This window comes from Electrona antarctica (genome assembly GCF_951216825.1).
Source record: "Electrona antarctica genome assembly, chromosome: 17".
Classification (NCBI taxonomy): Eukaryota; Metazoa; Chordata; class Actinopteri; order Myctophiformes; family Myctophidae; genus Electrona; species Electrona antarctica.
In genome coordinates, this window is record NC_136798.1 from 4,427,758 (window position 1) to 4,448,210 (window position 20,453).

The 20,453-nt window shown below is 43.7% G+C and overlaps 1 protein-coding gene across 1 annotated transcript; it reads right to left on the reverse strand.

Annotated features, from left to right (window-relative positions):
• Positions 1-4,192: 4,192 nt before the first annotated feature.
• unc93a (unc-93 homolog A) lies at positions 4,193-12,215 on the reverse strand (the record flags this gene model as incomplete). The annotated part of the gene is made up of 9 exons (XM_079525669.1): positions 12,160-12,215; positions 11,577-11,702; positions 9,293-9,474; positions 8,408-8,637; positions 8,086-8,205; positions 7,791-8,002; positions 7,321-7,456; positions 5,717-5,848; positions 4,193-4,542 (listed from the first exon to the last, which is right to left on the reverse strand). Exons 2-9 carry the CDS (start codon positions 11,664-11,666, stop codon positions 4,193-4,195), a joined length of 1,452 nt encoding a protein of 483 aa, XP_079381795.1. The 5' UTR covers positions 11,667-11,702; positions 12,160-12,215.
• Positions 12,216-20,453: the final 8,238 nt, after the last annotated feature.

Genomic DNA, 20,453 nt, shown 5'->3' on the forward strand with positions numbered 1-20,453 from the left:
ATATTATTATGAAGCAAACAAGATGGTAAATCAGCTCGAACAGATAGAACAAACCTTACCTTGAGAAAACAAAAGTTGTAGACTTCTTAAATTACCTCTGTTAACATGTAGCGTCTATGGAGTGACGTCACGCTATCACCACTAGCCCCGAAAGGGGGCGTATTAAGGGGGCGGGGAAATTCTGTGAGATAGGCTTATTGTCTGAAGATATGTACTGTATGGGAGTTGTTCATTTTTTGAGGGGTGCTAGCCCCTCCTATACACAGGTTTAATGTTTGTCTTTAGTTCAATGTTTGTTTAGTAAACGCCATTGACAATGAAGGGAAAATGTACGTCATAATGTGTCATTTACGTCATATTGTCTCTTTATTGTTGATGGCGTTTAATGTTTGTTTGCACCGTTTGTTTTACATCACCATTACATCACCTAATCAACATGAGTTAGACTTTAATATATTAGCGGGTCTCACTTCACACTTTTTAATTCAAATTCAGATATATTATATATATGGTATTTTCTCATACATGAAGCATTGAGATGTAGAACATCACACATATTTTTTAATGTATCTTTCAATAATGTAAGGGAAACAATTCACCAAAATTGTGCTTTTCCTACCTCACTTATTGACACCACAATCTAGTACCAGCGCAGAAGCATCACAATAAAATGTTACATTTGGGTCTGTCACTGTTTTCATTTTAGACCTATGATGTTTATTTCTGATCTCAGTAAATACATATAGTGCATATAGACACAATAAAAACAAAAGAGATTTTTAAGGCTGTTTAGATTAAAGATAGCAACATCGAGACCTTCAGTACAGTATTAGATATTAACACATATATCACATGTCATATATTATTCTAGATGCAATGAGTGAAAATAATGAAGAGGTAAAACTGATTAGGATAATTAATAGTGTATGTACAGGCTTAAGTTAAACTTTCTGCAAGATATCAATGGATGGAATAAACACACCAAACCACACATTAAAATCTGGAATGCACATTTAAATCCCATGTTAATGGACCGTTAAAGATCTAATTTACATTTCAGAGTCTAAGGTACTGTAAGTATTCTTTTGGTTAAAACAAAACAAACAAAACGGCCTGGCCAATCAGCGGCAGCTAGAGGCGGGATCAAGGCATACACAGCGCTGCCTTGATCCCGCCTCTAGCTGCCGCTGATTGGCCAGGCCGTTTTGTGGCCGGAGCATCTAGTCTGCCTGAGAGTTCCCAGATGGGAGCAGGAGGGGGGAACCCAGTGTACTCTCTGCTGCCCCGTCTGGCGGAGTCAGGTTACATCTCTACAGCTCTTTAATAAACAGGAAATACATGTGGTTTGTTGACCATTTCTATTCATGAGTTTATTGTGCCAATTTAAATGTAGCATCATGATCTGGACATTCTCTCCGGCGATGGGCCCGGAATGAGTGCAGGACTGAACATGTCAAAACTTCCTTTAAATTTAGACCTGAGCTCGATTCTACAAAATGTCTTCTAAATCCTGACAGTTTTCTGAAAAACCTATGTTTCTATATCAGTGGTTCTCACACTATTTCATGTCAAGGACCCCTAGAATCATATGTATTTGGTCTCTGACCCCCCAACTCAAAATATGTTGTCCCAGGGAGCCCCCAGAAGCAAAGATTTGAGTTAAACGTTCGCTCTGAAAGAATATATATTCCAAATTTGCGCCACATTTTGACGATTTTTCAAAAATAGGAGACCTACAAGCTCGTAGCGAGGCACTCGGTGCCGCGCTATGAGCTTGTAGATCTGCTATTTTTATAGCAAAAGTATAACATAATGCTTAAAACACCAAAAGTGGTTCCCGCCCAGAATGGGTTAAGAGGTACAAATGTATGGGGCACACAATTGGCAGGTGGTGTGATCAATTGAATGCCACAGACGAAAAACAGTCTAAGTCCACACTATTGATCCTGTATAAATGATAGATAAGGGTTCAGGACAACGAGGCCTTTTCGTGGAGGGGTCAGAAAGAAATTTGGACTTAGACTGTTTTTCGTCTGTGGTACTCCACACCAATCCCAAGTGGGTGAGTACCTTTTTTACAGTCTATGGTGAGTACACACGCAGACGCAGTGCTACACGTTTAAATGCCAACGAGGTGGCATACAGGTGGGAAGGAAAAAGATGTATAAGAGTATACTCGAAGTCTATCCTGAAGCTGTCTTTTTCATTATTCTTTATCTCTTTTTGCTATATTTATACATGTACTCGTTATCTTTTGTTGTTGCAGTTGTTGTTGTTGTTATTATCCTCCCCTTTCATGTGCACAAAGACGTGACAGAGAAAGAGGACAATGATGTATTTGTATTTATGCTGGGGGGGGCGGGGAGGTGTGGGGAAACGAAATGTTTCGTTCTTTAAAATGTTAAAAACCAAATTTAAAAAAAATAATGCCGACGATGGAGGTCAGTCGCGCGGATAGGACCGATCTATGGCTGTGTATTTATGGATAGGACTGATCTATGGCTGTGTATTTATGGATAGGACCGATCTATGGCTGTGTATGTATGGATAGGACCGATCTATGGCTGTGTATGTATGGATAGGACTGATCTATGGCTGTGTATGTATGGATAGGACCGATCTATGGCTGTGTATGTATGGATAGGACTGATCTATGACTGTGTATTTATGGATAGGACCGATCTATGGCTGTGTATTGATGGATAGGACCGATCTATGGCTGTGTATGTATGGATAGGACTGATCTATGACTGTGTATTTATGGATAGGACTGATCTATGGCTGTGTATTGATGGATAGGACCGATCTATGGCTGTGTATGTATGGATAGGACCGATCTATGGCTGTGTATGTATGGATAGGACTGATCTATGGCTGTGTATGTATGGATAGGACTGATCTATGGCTGTGTATTGATGGATAGGACCGATCTATGGCTGTGTATGTGTGGATAGGACCGATCTATGGCTGTGTATGTATGGATAGGACCGATCTATGGCTGTGTATTTATGGATAGGGCCGATCTATGACTGTGTATTTATGGATAGGACCGATCTATGGCTGTGTATTGATGGATAGGACCGATCTATGGCTGTGTATGTATGGATAGGACTGATCTATGACTGTGTATTTATGGATAGGACTGATCTATGGCTGTGTATTGATGGATAGGACCGATCTATGGCTGTGTATGTATGGATAGGACCGATCTATGGCTGTGTATGTATGGATAGGACTGATCTATGGCTGTGTATGTATGGATAGGACTGATCTATGGCTGTGTATTGATGGATAGGACCGATCTATGGCTGTGTATGTGTGGATAGGACCGATCTATGGCTGTGTATGTATGGATAGGACCGATCTATGGCTGTGTATTTATGGATAGGGCCGATCTATGACTGTGTATGTATGGATAGGACTGATCTATGGCTGTGTATTTATGGATAGGACTGATCTATGGCTGTGTATGTATGGATAGGACCGATCTATGGCTGTGTATGTATGGATAGGACCGATCTATGGCTGTGTATTTATGGATAGGGCCGATCTATGACTGTGTATGTATGGATAGGACTGATCTATGGCTGTGTATGTATGGATAGGACTGATCTATGGCTGTGTATTTGGAATACATGAAATGTACTGTATGTAAGATCACAGACATTCTAGGGCTATTCACTTGTAAACTGAGAATATTCATCTAATATTCACCAAAACCAACTTACAGTTAGTTGATTTAAAATGTATTTGTGTGTGTGTGTGTGTGTGTGCTCCAGGGACGTGCTGGCCATTGGGAAATTCGGGACAACTCCCGAACGGCCGGTCCAGTCCAGGCCGGTTTGGGCCAGCGTTTTTTTTTTTTTGTATTAATAAAATAGGCGCGCGGGCTGAATTATGGGCCCACCACCTCCCTGGTGTGCTCGTGCTCTGGACAAGTGACTTTTGTGCCCGGACAAGTGAATAGGAAATGTACTTGTCCAAAGTAAATGTAAAGCCCTGCAGTAAAACCATGGCCTGTTGCTTGCTAGTTATTTCTTAATTAATATAATGATGAGTTCTGCTTTGTGCATTCATATGCACCCTGAATAACTTAAAAGGCTCTACAATTTTCCTCAGCTACCATTCAGTGACATCAACGACATTACACTTCAAACTAAGAAAGTCAAACAATCACGATACGAGACGGAATCTACAGACTAGTCTGATCCAAGATGTGCTTGCTTGACATTTCTGACTGGTACGCCTTCTCATGGTAGGACTTCTCCTCATGGTAGGCCTCATCATTGTCCGAGTTCTGGTGGACTGGGTTTATGTGGTCTAACTGTTCGATGGGCATTGTGGGGTTCTTGTATTCCCCGTATTCCACGATGGGGTACGTGACCACGGTGAGCAGCAGGACGGCCAGGAGGATGTACAGCTTGGTCTCCAGGCAAATGAAGGTGCTGTAGGCGAAGGCGATGACGAAACCCAGAGACTCCCACATGCGGTAGTTGGCAAATGCTGCCTCTTTGTCTCTGGGGAAGAGGACTCCATAGATGGCTGGAGAGAGAGAGAGAGAGAGAATCACCTCTATTTTCAACATAATAGGATCATAAAGCCCAGGCGGTGGCGTAACCGTCTGGGCACCCGACTGGTAATCCAGTCGCAGTGTGCCGCGGGTTCGACTCCCGAGCCCGACACGGCCTTTACTGCATGTCTTCCCCCATCTCTCTCCCGTTTCCTGTCAGCCTACTGTCTGTCCCTTCAAAAACCAATAAAAGGCGTAAGCCGCAAAAAAGATATCTTTAAAAAAAAAAAAGAATATGATCATAATATAATATAAAACCAAATAATTGTAGCCTTTTTAAGTTGATATGTTTTTTTCTTTAGATGGGAGAGAGAAACGGCTGGTAAGTTGAGAGTACAGATCGGGGGAACGAGATGAAACCCTGCTCTCTGTCTGGAAGTAAACCGATGCCATAATTACCGCCATTGATGAACCTTATCTGGTCAGTGGTCAGTTATAGAGATGTGCTGCTATTTTGACACTGTCCTATAACAATTCTAAAGCAGTAGTTCTCAACCAGTGGCTCTGGGGCCACCAATGGTCCTTGAGGGGGTTCCAGGTGGTCCCTGCAGCTAAATGATGGAGAGTTGGTAACCAAGTGGACCCGATAGATCTTTAACTCTTGAGAGTGTAACATTATTGTTAAACATCTGCATTACTTCATTTACAAGAAGTCTACACAATTAGAGAATGTAGAACTGTTATTTTCATCAACGACAACTAAATATTCTTTCGTTTTGGGTCTGAGAGGCTAAATTGCAAGGGGCCAGTGAGGCGCTCCAACGTTGAAGCTCTGGGCCCTAGTGGTAAGAGGAAGGACTGCAGGCGGACCCAAGCACGGACACGTAGGACCGCCACTCCCTACGTCACCCATACGTCACCCCGGACCTCAAATTTGAGGTCCGGAGGAGGTACTTCCGGCAGTCTTCCGGGTGCTTCAAAACGCCACTGAGCAACTTCATCGAAATTAATAGCTTGGGGGCGGGGCTAGTGCTCCAGTTCGGTCTCTATCCTTTATATACTCTATGGTAAAATGTCATGAAATGGTGGTCCGTCCGTGGCTCAAATGGCGAATAAACAATGGGCCTTGATATGAAATAGGTTGAAAACCATTGATCTAAACTATATGAGCTATATATCGTCCGAGGGACTTTGTTTTATTCTCACAGTTGGTCTGTGTTTGCCACACAGCGTCTGCCATGCCCCACAGCCCAGGGAACACGAAGAAGACGGGCAGCTGGTCGGGATGAGGCCTCCAGTACAGCAAGGCTATGATGCAGGAGAAGTTGATCACCGCCGCTGCAGATGGAGAGACGTGGCATTGAGAAACCTCACTGCTCGTTGAATGAGGAGGGTGAGATAGTCTTTCAATTTATACTACAACTTATAATCCTCTCTATTTTAATTAATTATAGAGCGTCGCAGTCCCGCCCCTCCCTGCGAAGGCACCAGGAAATAATTCCCCATTCGTTTTTCCCCATAGAAGTTTCAAAAAGTATTTATTTAAAGACCTTTAAAGCCTCGGACAAAGCCAACTCAGCAGGTGACAACTCATGACAATAAACCTTTTTTTTTTGGGGGGGGGTCGCACAGATAATTAGAAAGACGAAAAAAAGGGCAGGGTACAACACTTTTTTTCCCGTTGTTTTTCTTCTTTCTAATTATTTGTTCGGCCCCAAAAGAATGTGTTTATTGTCGTGAGTTGTCACCTGCCGAGTTGGCTTTGTCCGAGGTCTTTAAATAAATACTTTTTGAAACGTCTATGGGGAAAATGAATGGGGAATTATTTCCCGGTGCCCTCGTCGTTCTGAAAGGGGGCAGGGCTGCGACGCTCTATTGTTTTAATTTGTGATACGGGTGCTGTTTAATACAAAAAGTACGAAATGTACTTCCGGGTAATAATGTATAATGATGTATAATTTCCATGCAAAGCACGAGTATGAACCTAAACTATTGGCTCTCCGTCTTATCTGTCACTAGTATGAACCTAAACTATTGGCTCTCCGTCTTATCTGTCACTAGTATGAACCTAAACTATTGGCTCTCCGTCTTATCTGTCACTAGTATGAACCTAAACTATTGGCTCTCCGTCTTATCTGTCACTAGTATGAACCTAAACTATTGGCTCTCCGTCTTATCTGTCACTAGAATGAACCTAAACTATTGGCTCTCCGTCTTATCTGTCACTAGTATGAACCTAAACTATTGGCTCTCCGTCTTATCTGTCAGCAAATCTGTCCACACGCTAAAAATGGCCAAACAAACGTGGGCTGAAACTATAGGGATTGCACGATATTGAAATATCCAATTACCGATGATTACGATTTATGTTCAAATCAAACGATAACAATATTGCAATACAAGTTTCCGGTAGGGTTTACGAAATTATACAGTTACTGTGATTCTGTGTGCAGTTGCAGAATTCTTATATTTCAGTCTATTCTTATTCCTGATTTATCCAGGCTATTGATGCACATGTTAGTTTACAATGTAGTCTAGTATTTTCAATTACTTTTTCCAAATTGTTGATCCTTTTCAAAGGTTCTCTAGAAAACACTGAATTGAATGCAGCCTTCATCATCACAAAAGGCGCTTTCAGCTCCACATTCACACATCGGTGAGATACTGATATAGCATGTTTAAGGCCAATATTGCTGATACCGATATGATGACCGGTTACCGTAATCTAGCTGAAACATTCTCAACTATGCGTAGCTCTATAGATTGCGTCGTTTACACTCTTAAATGTATCTTTTATCCATGAACTTTACCTAGGAGGAAGAAAGGAGCTCGGCCAGTGTACATGGCCAACTTCCCAAAGACAATGGAGGACAGTGAATTGCAAGCCCCAAAGCAGATCATCACATAGCCAACAAAATGGATGCCCAGTGCACAAGTGGCATAGTTCTATAATGGAAACAAAGACATTTTATGAAATTGGCCGCCGACCCCCATCTGAAAATATGTTGTTCCAGGGACTCTCCAGAAGCAAGGTTTTGAGTTAAAAACGTTCGCTCTGAAAGAATATATATTCAAAGATTTACACCACATTTTCAGGATAAATTTTTTTTTGCAGACCTACAAGCTTGTAGATCTGCTATTTTTCAATAGCTAAAGTACATATATGCTTAAAACACCAAAAGGGGTTCCCGCCCAAAATGGGTTTTAAACAAGCCTCGAAAACATCACTGCTCTGTTTTTTGAACATTTTCCACATCACACGGAAACAAGCGCCCCTCACCTTGGTGTACTCGCCAGAGAGGAAGCTCTGTTCAAAGCCACTGTACATGGTGAGAGGGATGAGGACGAGGAGCCTGCGGTCTCTGAGCAGGCGGAATGTGGCCAAGAAGGTGCTGCAGAACGGCTCCCGGTTCCCACGGAACTCCCTGGCCTGGCTCTGGTCAATGTTGTCCAGAAACACCGCCACAATGATCATGGCCAGCACCCCGACGCCTAGAACAGGGAGAGATATTTTCTTTGAACATGGATCGTTGGAAAGAGACAAAATAAAAGGCATAATATGATCATGATGTTACCGATGTAGGCTCCAACCAGCGTCCAAACCAGTTCTTGTGCTGGTCTGATGGTGGTGACGTTTGGCTGGAGGTCACATACAGCCGTTCCACAGAGCTCCAACTGTTCGTCTGTGATGTTGGCTGGAAGACCACATACATTTTAATTAGTCAAAACCATGAATTACTAGTCTGTCCCAGGATGTTAAGACAGTGATAATGTAACACAGCAACTGCCCTGTAATTAATCATTCTTTACAAGGATCTTGTGAATCAAAGAGGTGAATCACATTTTGTAGCTGTTGTCTATTTGTGTTCGTTCTAAAGGCGTGTTTTACGTGTGTACCTATTGTAGCATCCTGTTGGAATATGAGGGAGGACATGAGGTTTCCCCAGACTGCAGAGGACTGGAAGATGAAGAAGAACATGCCAAAGTATTGGTTGATGACATCGGCACCCTTCTTGCCCTCCTCGGCAGCCTGTCGATTACCAGAGATGGTCAGGTAGGCACATTTAGCCGACCATAGAGGCGATCCGCCCAAACCCAAGATCACAGAGGTAGGGATGAGTGTGTACCTGTATATATGGGAGGAGGAGAACAGGCACTCAACAACAATCAGTGTTGAACATGATTTGAAGTTGAGGGTTAATCTATAGCAGGGGTGCCAGAAGGCCACTGAGCTGGTCAAAAGAGCTGTTGTCTATTTGCATTCATTCTAAAGGCGTGTTTTACGTGTATACCTATTTTAGCATCCTGTTGGAATATGAGGGAGGACATGAGGTTTCCCATCTAGATTTTGACCATCTAGATCCTCTGTGATTTGTATAATACAACAGGCTCTTTAATTTCCAATACAAGTAACTGTAAAATCCAACACAGACTGTTGGTGAAATAGAACACTATCTGTGTAGTATGTGTGTGACACTGCTGTGCTATTAAAATAGCACAGCTATTAACGTAAGTATTAACGTACTAAAGTAGTAGTAGTAGTAAATTGCCCCATTTGTTAGAATTATATCTATATATGTGTTCCAACAGATCACTGATGATGACCATTGTTCAAAGCATACCATGTATTATTAGTTTTTTCTCCACACAATGGTGTAAAATGTGTTAATTATATGTGGCATATATTCTTAAGACCAGAGAAAGCTCGTTTTAATTCATGGACAAAAGGTCTTAGACAAAGAGAAGGACGGACAGAGGAACAGACAGACGGTGGTGTCTCACCATCCAGGATAGAGGTTTCCAAAGGAGTAGGAGACATAGCAGGCCATGCTGACCACGATGGTCCACTTACAGCCCAGGTTCTTGATCATTATGGGGGGCAGGAACATGGAGGAGACGATGATGGAGGCATAGATGACACTCAGAGATGCCACCCCCATCCCCTCCTCCGCATTCAGACTGCTCTGGACAGGAGAGACACATACAACGTAGTGGATGATCATTAAACTGGTCACATTCTGTTGTTGATGTACTGATTGTACAGTCAGAAATAGAGCAATATATTGTCTGTGTAAACCGTAAACACCGTAAACAAACAATGGCTGTGACTGAAATTAGTTTGCACTTTTGCCGAAGACAAATAAGTAATAAAATCACACCCGTATGAAATGTGGGGCGCTCTTATCATCATCATACATCATCTCATTCTGGCCAATCACAATTTGCGTCCTCACTTGTCCGTCTTCACTTTACACAAACCCGGAAAGCTGGGCATAGGAGGGGCTAGCGCCCCTCAAAAAAATAATTATTTATACATACTTGGTATAGAAAGAATAGGTGGCGTCACACCAATGAAAGTAAACCTCACAAAATGGTGCTACCTGTCCATTAAAGCAGGGGTTCTCAACCCGTGGGTCGCGACCCCTCGGGGGGGGTCGCCAAATTATTTTAGGGGGTCCCCAAATTATTTAAAAAAAAAAAAAAAAGGTTTATTTTTTTTATTTTCTTTTTCACTTTTTTTCAAAAATAGCAGACCTACAAGCTCGTAGCGCGCCACTCGGTGGCGCGCTATGAGCTTGTAGATCTGCTATTTTTCAATAGCTAAATTATAACAATGCTTAAAACACCAAAAGGGGTTCCCGCCCAAAATGGTTTAAGGTTATTGTAGCAGTCAATTTATATTGGGGGTCGGGAAGGGGGCGGGGCGGGCGTCCCGAGACATTGCCAAAGCATTTCCGGGGGTCCCCGGCCAAAAACGTTGAGAACCCCTGCATTAAAGCAGTGGTTCCCAAACTTTTTCATGTCAAGGACCCCCAAATTGACACTGATGAGCCCGGCCCCCCCATTTATATTGTAAAATCAATGTTAATGTAACTCTGAGAGTGTACAAATGGAACCAAATATGTGGTTTAAGATATTTTAGATTTTAGCAGTGAGCCCAGTGTTATGTATCCCACCAACGTTCTAGGAAAGCCCTGCTGTGATTGGCCAGTAGTCGTTGTGATTGACAGTTCTCGTTTTTGCGACCAGTCATTAGTCCTACAACTACAAGTTACCTATCTCAAACCCTCACCCTAAACCTAACCTCACACCTAAACCTAACCTAACCTTAACCTAACCTTAACCCATGTCTTACCAATGACTAGTCTAAACTAAGTATGCACCCCCCTAAACCTAACCCGAACGGCCTAACCTCAGTAAAACTATGCCTTCCCGGGAGCCAATCAGACACATGGTGAGGCGGGTCTACCCTAGAACGTTGGTGGGATTCATAATCATAATCACGCGTCTCTGATCTCATGGACACTGGGCTCATGTACTTCCTGGACTACAATTCCCATAATGCTTTGGTGCACTGCTCCTCCTTGTGGATAGGGGGAGGGCTGTCTTACTGAGACAACATGTAGTCCAGGAAGTAAGTGAGCCCAGTGTCCATGACATCAGAGACACTGTCTGGGCTAACTGCTAAAATCTGAAATATCTAAAACCACATATTGCACACATAAAGACGCCCAGCAGGAAAGTGTTCTAAATCTTCTAAACGTCCCATTAAACTCAATGGACGAGGCGAGGGGGGGGGGGGTCGCTCGTTCTATATACTTGGAGAGAGATGACCCATGGCTTTGATTTGACTGGATTCATCATGACAACAAATAAACTAAGCTGAAGATTCTCTTCCCGTACACAATGAAAAATAATTTCTTAATTCTGAGTAAAACTCTTTTAAATAATATAAATTATATTTCCAAATGTCGCAACAAAACAAGGTATGATCTAGATTCTAGGCTAAAATATATTACAATACAATTTGAATGTAGATGTTGAACAGGTGTCTTGCTAGAAACAAATACTTAAAAGTAAGGTTATGTTTAAAACGGAAGTAAAATTCTGGATTTTACTTCCATTATGTATGTACTTTTGCAATTGTTACAAAAAAGTAACTTGTTCAAGCTCCAAAGTAATAATGTAGACGCCAGTTTGCGTGTTTGAGTTGCTGTTGTCAACTTTAGACTAGTTCAACAGATGACCTTGAATGAACCTCCCATCTCTGTTTGAGTCAACTTACCTGTAGACTTTGCAGGCCTCCATAAGCTGTAAACAGTGACAGAAATCCAATGGAGACCACAAGCACATTCTTTAAGTTACGGTTGAACATTTTAGCTTCCTTTAGTAAATCCACAAGGAACTTCACCTTTAAAAAAAGAAAGTATAATGTGGTTATAATAATCTACTGTAGCCTATATTCTCGTAAATCAGATTCACAGAGTAACAAGAATGAATCCAAGTGCAAGTCAAAGGAACTTCTCTCGGGCGTAACAAGCCTGTCTTTGATATAGTCAAAATGGGCCATATTTGAGTTCAAAGTTCACAGACTATCTGTTGTTGTTGCTGTTGTGCCAGATTCTATTTTGTGCTGTTGGGCAGATGAACCTTATCTTTTTTTTATTTTTATAAACCATAAACCAAGTAATTAACGTAAAGTAATTATCAACTAACAATAAACTTCTATCCTTCCCGGAACCAGGCGGGCCTTGCTGGCCTGCCCTTCCTCTCTCTCCCTCAATGGGAAAGTGTCCTGTAAGTGTCCATATGGGCTGGGTGTCCTTGGAAGCACAACACTTTAACAAAGAAAATCAATCAAACCATACTCGTTGCTGTTGTGATTTTGGCTGACCATCCAAGTGGTCAGTCTGGTCAGTCTCCATCTAACAAGGGTTGGTGACTTGGTGGTGAGTGGTGGTGATTCAGTTGAGACACGTGCACGGAGAAAATGACAACACCAGATAGCATTGCACGACACATTCTAGTTTATTATAGACACAGAGAAATATATATACAGCGGGTATTGGTACAGTATTGCACAGCGTACACATGACGTGCCTAGCAGATATGAAAACAAGGATAAGAACAGAATGAACAGGAACAGAGCATGCATCTCATATCATTGAGCACAGACAGTCCATAATAATAATAATAATAATAGCTCAGATTTATATAGCGCTTTTCTAAATACCCAAAGCGCTTTACATATAGGAACACTAGGAACATACTTTATTAAGAAAAACAAAACAAAGCAAAACATAACCGATACAGCAACAGTACAGGGTTAAAAAGATAAAAGGATAAACGAGGGAAAGGGGGGGAGGGGACATCCTAACCAGACCTCGGCCATGTCTCTGATAGACTGATACAGTAGTTGATGGTCATCATGGATTGGATGCAGGTTATCATGGATATCAATGTGCTTACGTAGGTGATTTGTTTTACACTGGGTCAAGCAGATTAGATTAGAATCATAAATCGCCCATCCCTCTCCCCTCCTCTATTTCAGGGGTTCTCAACCCGTGGGTCGCGACCCCTCGGGGGGTCGCCAAATTATTTTAGGGGGTCCCCAAATTATTTTCAAAAAAAAAATATATATATATTTTTTTAAATTTTATTTTCACTTTTTTTCAAAAATAGCAGACCTACAAGAAAAATAGCAGATCTACAAGCTCATAGCGCGTCACTCGGTGGCGCGCTATGAGCTTGTAGATCTGCTATTTTTCAATAGCTAAATTATAACAATGCTTAAAACACCAAAAGGGGTTCCCGCCCAAAATGGTTTAAGGTTATTGTAGCAGTCAATTTATATTGGGGGTCGGGAGGGGGCGGGGCGGGGGTCCCGAGACATTGCCAAAGCATTTCCGGGGGTCCCCGGCCAAAAACGTTGAGAACCCCTGCTCTATTTCACACACCCCTTCCCTACCCTGCTGCATTTAGGCTCAACCTTTAAGTTCTGTTTGTCTTCGACCTCTTTGTGAGGGCAGTGACATACTGTACGAGAAGCAATATTTACATTCAGTCCATCCCCACCATAAGGGCAATGGTCGATTCCTGTAAAACAGTTTAACCTTTTTTCTTGTGACCAGAGTGAGATAAGGCACTACATGTTTCCTAATCCATCCTGTAAATACACATAGGCCTACTATGTCAGGGGTTCTCAACCCGTGGGTCGCGACCCCTCGGGGGGTCGCCAAATTATTTTAGGGGGTCCCCAAATTATGAAAAAAAATAAAATAATAATAATATATTTTTTTAAATTTTATTTTCACGATTTTTCAAAAATAGCAGACCTACAAGCTCGTAGCGCGCCACTTGGTGGCGCGCTATGAGCTTGTAGATCTGCTATTTTTCAATAGCTAAATTATAACAATGCTTAAAACACCAAAAGGGGTTCCCGCCCAAAATGGTTTAAGGTTATTGTAGCAGTCAATTTATATTGGGGGTCGGGAGGGGGCGGGGCGGGGGTCCCGAGACATTGCCAAAGCATTTCCGGGGGTCCCCGGCCAAAAACGTTGAGAACCCCTGTACTATGTAACTGTACCATTGAACTACTTTGAGTGATCTGCACTACATGTAATGCGGAAATTGGTTATCATTCAAATAATCTTGTAGGGTGTGTGTGTATCTTCTTGAGAACTTTACATTAGGTACTTATCAGCAGATTAAGAGTGTATAAATGATTGACTTTTACAGTTATGCCAAAGCGTATACACAGTACACGCTACATCTGTCATTCTAGATACTATTCTATTATGACTTCCAGCTAATGAACAGAAGTTTTGCTGTGAGGGTTAATGAAAGCAATATGGTCTGGAACCCAAACGTCAGTGGCGTGCACAGATAGACACTAGGGGGTGCTAGAGCAACACCTGCCCTCGCCCTCTGGACAGCAATATACCTGATCTCCAGGTTTCCTAGTCTGTCTCTCGTACACTGTCTCCGCTTTCCTACTTTCTGTCTCTCCTACACTGTCTCCCTCTCCGCTTTCCTACTTTCTGTCTCTCCTACACTGTCTCCCTCTCCGCTTTCCTACTTTCTGTCTCCCTCTCCGCTTTCCTACTTTCTGTCTCTCCTACACTGTCTCCCTCTCAGCTTTCCTACTTCCGTTCTCTCGCTCTCTCCTACACTGTCTCCCTCTCCGCTTTCCTACTTTCGTTCTCTCGCTCTCTCCTACACGGTCTCCCTCTACTGTCTGTTTCCTACACTGTTTCTTTCTCGGCAGCTTCCCCACTGTCTGCCCTGAGCAATTCGGCCCACGTACCCCATCAGACTTTTATTTTTATTTTTGAGTGGTGCAGCCACTCCATTGCCCAGCAATGTGTGTCCCTGGCTGGGTCCGTACGAGCATGGAAATAGTGTTTTTTCACCACCATGTGTCACTGTTGCGCAGCCATACACACACACACACACACACACACACACACACACACACACACACACACAATGACACACGCAATGACGCCTTAGCCTAGGCAACTGCCTACTCTGCCTGATGGCTGGGGTCTTATACTGTCTCTCTCAGCTTCCCTACTGTCTCTCTCAGCTTCCCTACTGTCTGTCTCAGCTTCCCTACTGTCTCTCTCAGCTTCCCTACTGTCTCTCTCAGCTTCCCTACTGTCTCTCTCAGCTTTCCTACTGTCTCTCTCAGCGTTCCTACTGTCTCTCTCAGCGTTCCTACTGTCTCTCTCAGCGTTCCTACTGTCTCTCTCAGCTTCCCTACTGTCTCCCTCTCAGCTTCCCTACTGTCTCCCTCTCAGCTTCCCTACTGTCTCTCTGAGCTTCCCTACTGTCTCTCTCAGCGTTCCTACTGTCTCTCTCAGCGTTCCTACTGTCTCTCTCAGCTTCCCTACTGTCTCTCTCAGCTTCCCTACTGTCTCTCTGAGCTTCCCTACTGTCTCTCTCAGCTTCCCTACTGTCTCTCTCAGCTTCCCTACTGTCTCTCTCAGCGTTCCTACTGTCTCTCTCAGCGTTCCTACTGTCTCCCTCTCAGCTTTCCTACTGTCTCTCTCAGCTTCCCTACTGTCTCTCTCAGCTTCCCTACTGTCTCTCTCAGCTTCCCTACTGTCTCTCTGAGCTTCCCTACTGTCTCTCTCAGCGTTCCTACTGTCTCTCTCAGCTTCCCTACTGTCTCTCTCAGCGTTCCTACTGTCTCTCTCAGCGTTCCTACTGTCTCTCTCAGCTTCCCTACTGTCTCTCTCAGCTTCAATTCTGTCTCTCTCAGCTTCCCTACTGTCTCTGTCAGCTTCCCTACTGTCAGCTTTCCTACTGTCTCTCTCAGCTTCCCTACTGTCCCTCTCAGCTTCCCTACTGTCCCTCTCAGCTTCCCTACTGTCTCTCTCAGCTTCCCTACTGTCCCTCTCAGCTTCCCTACTGTCCCTCTCAGCTTCCCTACTGTCTGTCTCAGCTTCCCTACTGTCTGTCTCAGCTTCCCTACTGTCCCTCTCAGCTTCCCTACTGTCTGTCTCAGCTTCCCTACTGTCCCTCTCAGCTTCCCTACTGTCTGTCTCAGCTTCCCTACTGTCTCTCTCAGCTTCCCTACTGTCTCTCTCAGCTTTCCTACTGTCTCTCTCAGCTTCCCTACTGTCTCTCTCAGCTTCCCTACTGTCAGCTTTCCTACTGTCTCTCTCAGCTTCCCTACTGTCTCTCTCAGCTTCCCTACTGTCTCTCTCAGCTTCCCTACTGTCTCTCTCAGCTTCCCTACTGTCCCTCTCAGCTTCCCTACTGTCTGTCTCAGCTTCCCTACTGTCTCTCTCAGCTTCCCTACTGTCTCTCTCAGCTTCCCTACTGTCTCTCTCAGCTTCCCTACTGTCCCTCTCAGCTTCCCTACTGTCTGTCTCAGCTTCCCTACTGTCTGTCTCAGCTTCCCTACTGTCCCTCTCAGCTTCCCTACTGTCTGTCTCAGCTTCCCTACTGTCCCTCTCAGCTTCCCTACTGTCTGTCTCAGCTTCCCTACTGTCTCTCTCAGCTTCCCTACTGTCTCTCTCAGCTTTCCTACTGTCTCTCTCAGCTTCCCTACTGTCTCTCTCAGCTTCCCTACTGTCAGCTTTCCTACTGTCTCTCTCAGCTTCCCTACTGTCTCTCTCAGCTTCCCTACTGTCTCTCTCAGCTTCCCTACTGTCTCTCTCAGCTTCCCTACTGTCCCTCTCAGCTTCCCTACTGTCTCTCTCAGCTTCCCTACTGTCCCTCTCAGCTTCCCTACTGTCTGTCTCAGCTTCCCTACTGTCTCTCTCAGCTTCCCTACTGTCTCTCTCAGCTTCCCTACTGTCCCTCTCAGCTTCCCTACTGTCTGTCTCAGCTTCCCTACTGTCTCTCTGAGCTTCCCTACTGTCCCTCTCAGCTTTCCTACTGTCTCTCTCAGCTTCCCTACTGTCAGCTTTCCTACTGTCTCTCTCAGCTTCCCTACTGTCTCTCTCAGCTTCCCTACTGTCTCTCTCAGCTTTCCTACTGTCTCTCTCAGCTTCCCTACTGTCTCTCTCAGCTTCCCTACTGTCTCTCTCAGCTTCCCTACTGTCTCTCTCAGCTTCCCTACTGTCTCCCTCTCAGCTTCCCTACTGTCTCTCTGAGCTTCCCTACTGTCTCTCTCAGCTTCCCTACTGTCTCTCTCAGCTTTCCTACTGTCTGTGTCTCTTTTCTTTTCAGATTTCTGACCGTATGTTTGTCCCACACTGTCAGCTTTCCTATACCTTTCTTACTATTTCCTTCTATTTCCTTTTAAAGTCCAAACACTCACATACACACGTGTGTATGTGGATATATCATCACAATTATGGTAGTAGTCCTTGTTAATGAATTACTAATTACTTTCACAATGTGTTATTAATTACTTTCACAATGTGTTGACTTATTTGATAAGATTGTGCAAATACGGTACCCGAAAGTTTGGATTATTGGGACATAAGTGAGGCATGACAGAGTGTAGGAAGCCTGTTGAAATGAATGGTTAATCAGGCCTTGGTTGACATCAGGCCTTGGTTGTGTCCGATATGATTTATGTTTTTATGCTGTCATATCAATTAGCAGGCCACCCTGTTGTAAAAACACAGAAAGGCAAGGATCTGTGTGTACCATACCCATCCCTTTATGTCAGAGATAAGCAATATGCAGTGGAAGGCATTGGGAACAGCTGCCAAGCAAACAATAAAATTGATAAAACTTATAATGTAAGCATTTAGCAGACACACTTATCCAGAGCGAATTACAAGTGTAGTGCAAGATCGGAGTAAATGGCATGAACCTTTGTCAACAAATGACCGGTTGAATGGTGATGCAAGTAATGTTCAAACTGCAAAGAATAAAAAACAGGGATGTCCTGATCACGTTTTTTTGCTCCCGATCCGATTCTGATCATTTCATTTGAGTGTGTGCCGATACCGATTTTTCCCAATCCGATATTTATATTTTTATAGAACACTTATGCCATATCACAATAGTACAATATCCAAAATCACAGACAATATCCAGTCTAATATGATATGGATATAATATTGATACCATGGATGTCCCGATCACGTTTTTTTGCTCCCGATCCGATTCTGATCATTTGAAAATGACGCGATCGGCCCCGATTTCCGATCACGTGATCGGATCGGAACAACCCAACAAAAAAGTTAAACCGAGTAACTACAGTGTATGATAGCAGGTGGCCTATAAGCCATGTCCTTGGTTTTCCTGTAAGTTATCATCATCAGTGTTTTACACTGGATGGGGGCTGGGCAGCAACTGCAAACGGAAGTCGGATGTGAATAACAACATTTGGAATGTAATACTACAAAGTAGCTAGGATAAACTTCAAACCTAGCATCTGGTTAATAATTTTCTTGTAATTTGGAACAGGACCCACAACGGCACCAGGTTGTTGTTGATGGAAAGAGAAGACCGCAATTAGGTAAAAAGTATCACAACTGAATGTGATTGTTCCCGACAAGAATTGTACATTTTATAGGGCAGCCTTGGTTGGCTAAACCTTTTTTATAAAAATGTACTGTAAAGTGACCAGTAGAGGGAGCCAGATTCACATGTTACGTGTGTGTTGTCTTTAAAGTAGTTCAACTAGCCAATCTACATCGACACGTTGTGAGCTTGTAGATCAGCTATTTGAACTATTTTAAAATAGTAAAAAATGGCAAATAAGTTTAGGGATAAGGGGTGACGCAAGATATAGATGCTACTGTTTTCTACCTCTTTCCTCCAACTCACCTGTTCTAGCGTGAGTCCTGTTCAGCAGCCCAGTCCTCAGTCACCCCTCAACACTGCCTCACCATCAGGGCTGGACTGGCCACAGGACGTACCGGGCATATTCCCGGTGGGCCGCGACCGTAGGGGGCCGCCATGATACAAAGGCAGGCAGGCAGGCAGGCAGGCCGGCCAATAGGCGGCAGGCCACCAGGAAAGGTCTGGGCGTGCTGCCATTCTGCCAGTGCCATCATGATAATTTCACTGTAACTGTATCAGTGAGTGACAAATAAACCCTTGTGTAGTTGTCTGTTGGTTTGTATCATTTATGTTGTTCTGTAAAAGTGGTGGTATTAGGGCTTGTTTGTTTGTGTGTGCCTCGACGGAGTGGGCGGTAGAGTTTCTGCTATCTGCGAGCTGGTTGTGGTGGGCTGGTCTGGGCCAAATTCACACGAAAATGACCGGGCCGAATTTTTGTCCCAGTCCAGCCCTGCTCACCATCCCATTGGTCCATCCCATTGGTCCTCCAATGGGAGCTCTATTGCTTTACTAGCCCATTTAGGCCTGACGTCGAAATAAATAAAAGTCTTCTGAAAGAATATATATTCAAAGATTTGTGCCGCATTTTCACGATTTCTCAAAAATAGCAGACCTACAAGCTCGTAGCGCGCCACAAGCTTGTAGATCTGCTATTTTTCAATAGCTAAAGTATTACATAATGCTTAGTTAAAACACCAAAAGGGGTTCCCACCCAGAATGGGCTAGAGAACTCCCATATGAGACGGTTGATACAGCATAAACTCAACTGAATAGACAACACTTAAAGGTATATTCAGTGATTTCACTTAATTCAAATATCACTTATTTTGTCTTATTTTTTGGATAATCCTCCCTACTATAGAGTGTGCTGACCATATAAGGAGTTCCTCCCTGTCCCCAGTGAGCCCCTGGGGTCAAAGAAACCCTAGTTTCGGTTTGGGCTTCGGGTGGCAAAGCCTTCATCCAATCAGGATGAGAGTGGCCTTCCTCCAATCCTGATCGAGTGGGGGCGGGCCTTGGTGCACGTGCTGTTGGTCTGTTGTACTTCCCCCACTGTAAAGTGTGTGTGCATGTGCACATCTTGTTACCGGGGTGGACCGGTTTTTTTTCCAAATCACCCAAATCACTCTGCAAATCTTCAACTCAAACGTCAAATCCACCCTACTATACAGTTCTGAAACCTGGAAGATAACTACCAACATACTCAACAAAATACAGACATTCTTCAACCGCTGCCTCCGACGCCTCCTAGGAGTCTACTGGCCCAACACCATATCCAATGCCAACCTGTGGGACCTCACTTCACAAGACACAATTGAAACACAAATCAGGAGGAGGAAATGGACATGGATAGGACACACACTGCGTAGACACAACAGATCAATCACAAAACATGCATTAACATGGAACCCGCAGGGCAAGAGGAAGAGAGGAAGGCCTAGAGCCACCTGGAGAAGAACCACAGAGCAGGAGATGAAGGCGCAACTAGGGCTGTCATGGCAACAACTGGAGCGGAGGGCACACGACCGAAGGGGATGGAGGCTCATCAATGGCCTATGTTCCTCAGGGAATTTAAAGGCCTAAGTAAGTAACCCAAATCACTGAATGCTCCTTTAAAGAGATTTTTTTGCATGTGTGGAGTAAGGATTGGAAACATTGCACCTGCTGGTGACAAAAGTTTGTAATTCAAGCCAGTCAAGGACAAAAGCTTTAGTGTACAAACCACTTAATAAGCCAGACTAATATCACACAACACTCCGCTGGTAGGCAAAATTTTTTTGCCAACGGCTGATTCGGTCTGGTTTATTAACCAGGCTATGTCTGTCATACATTACATGCATGTGGGTGTGTCACTGTGTGTTTATGTGCGTGTGCTTGATTTTGAAAACACACAAGACTTCTGGTG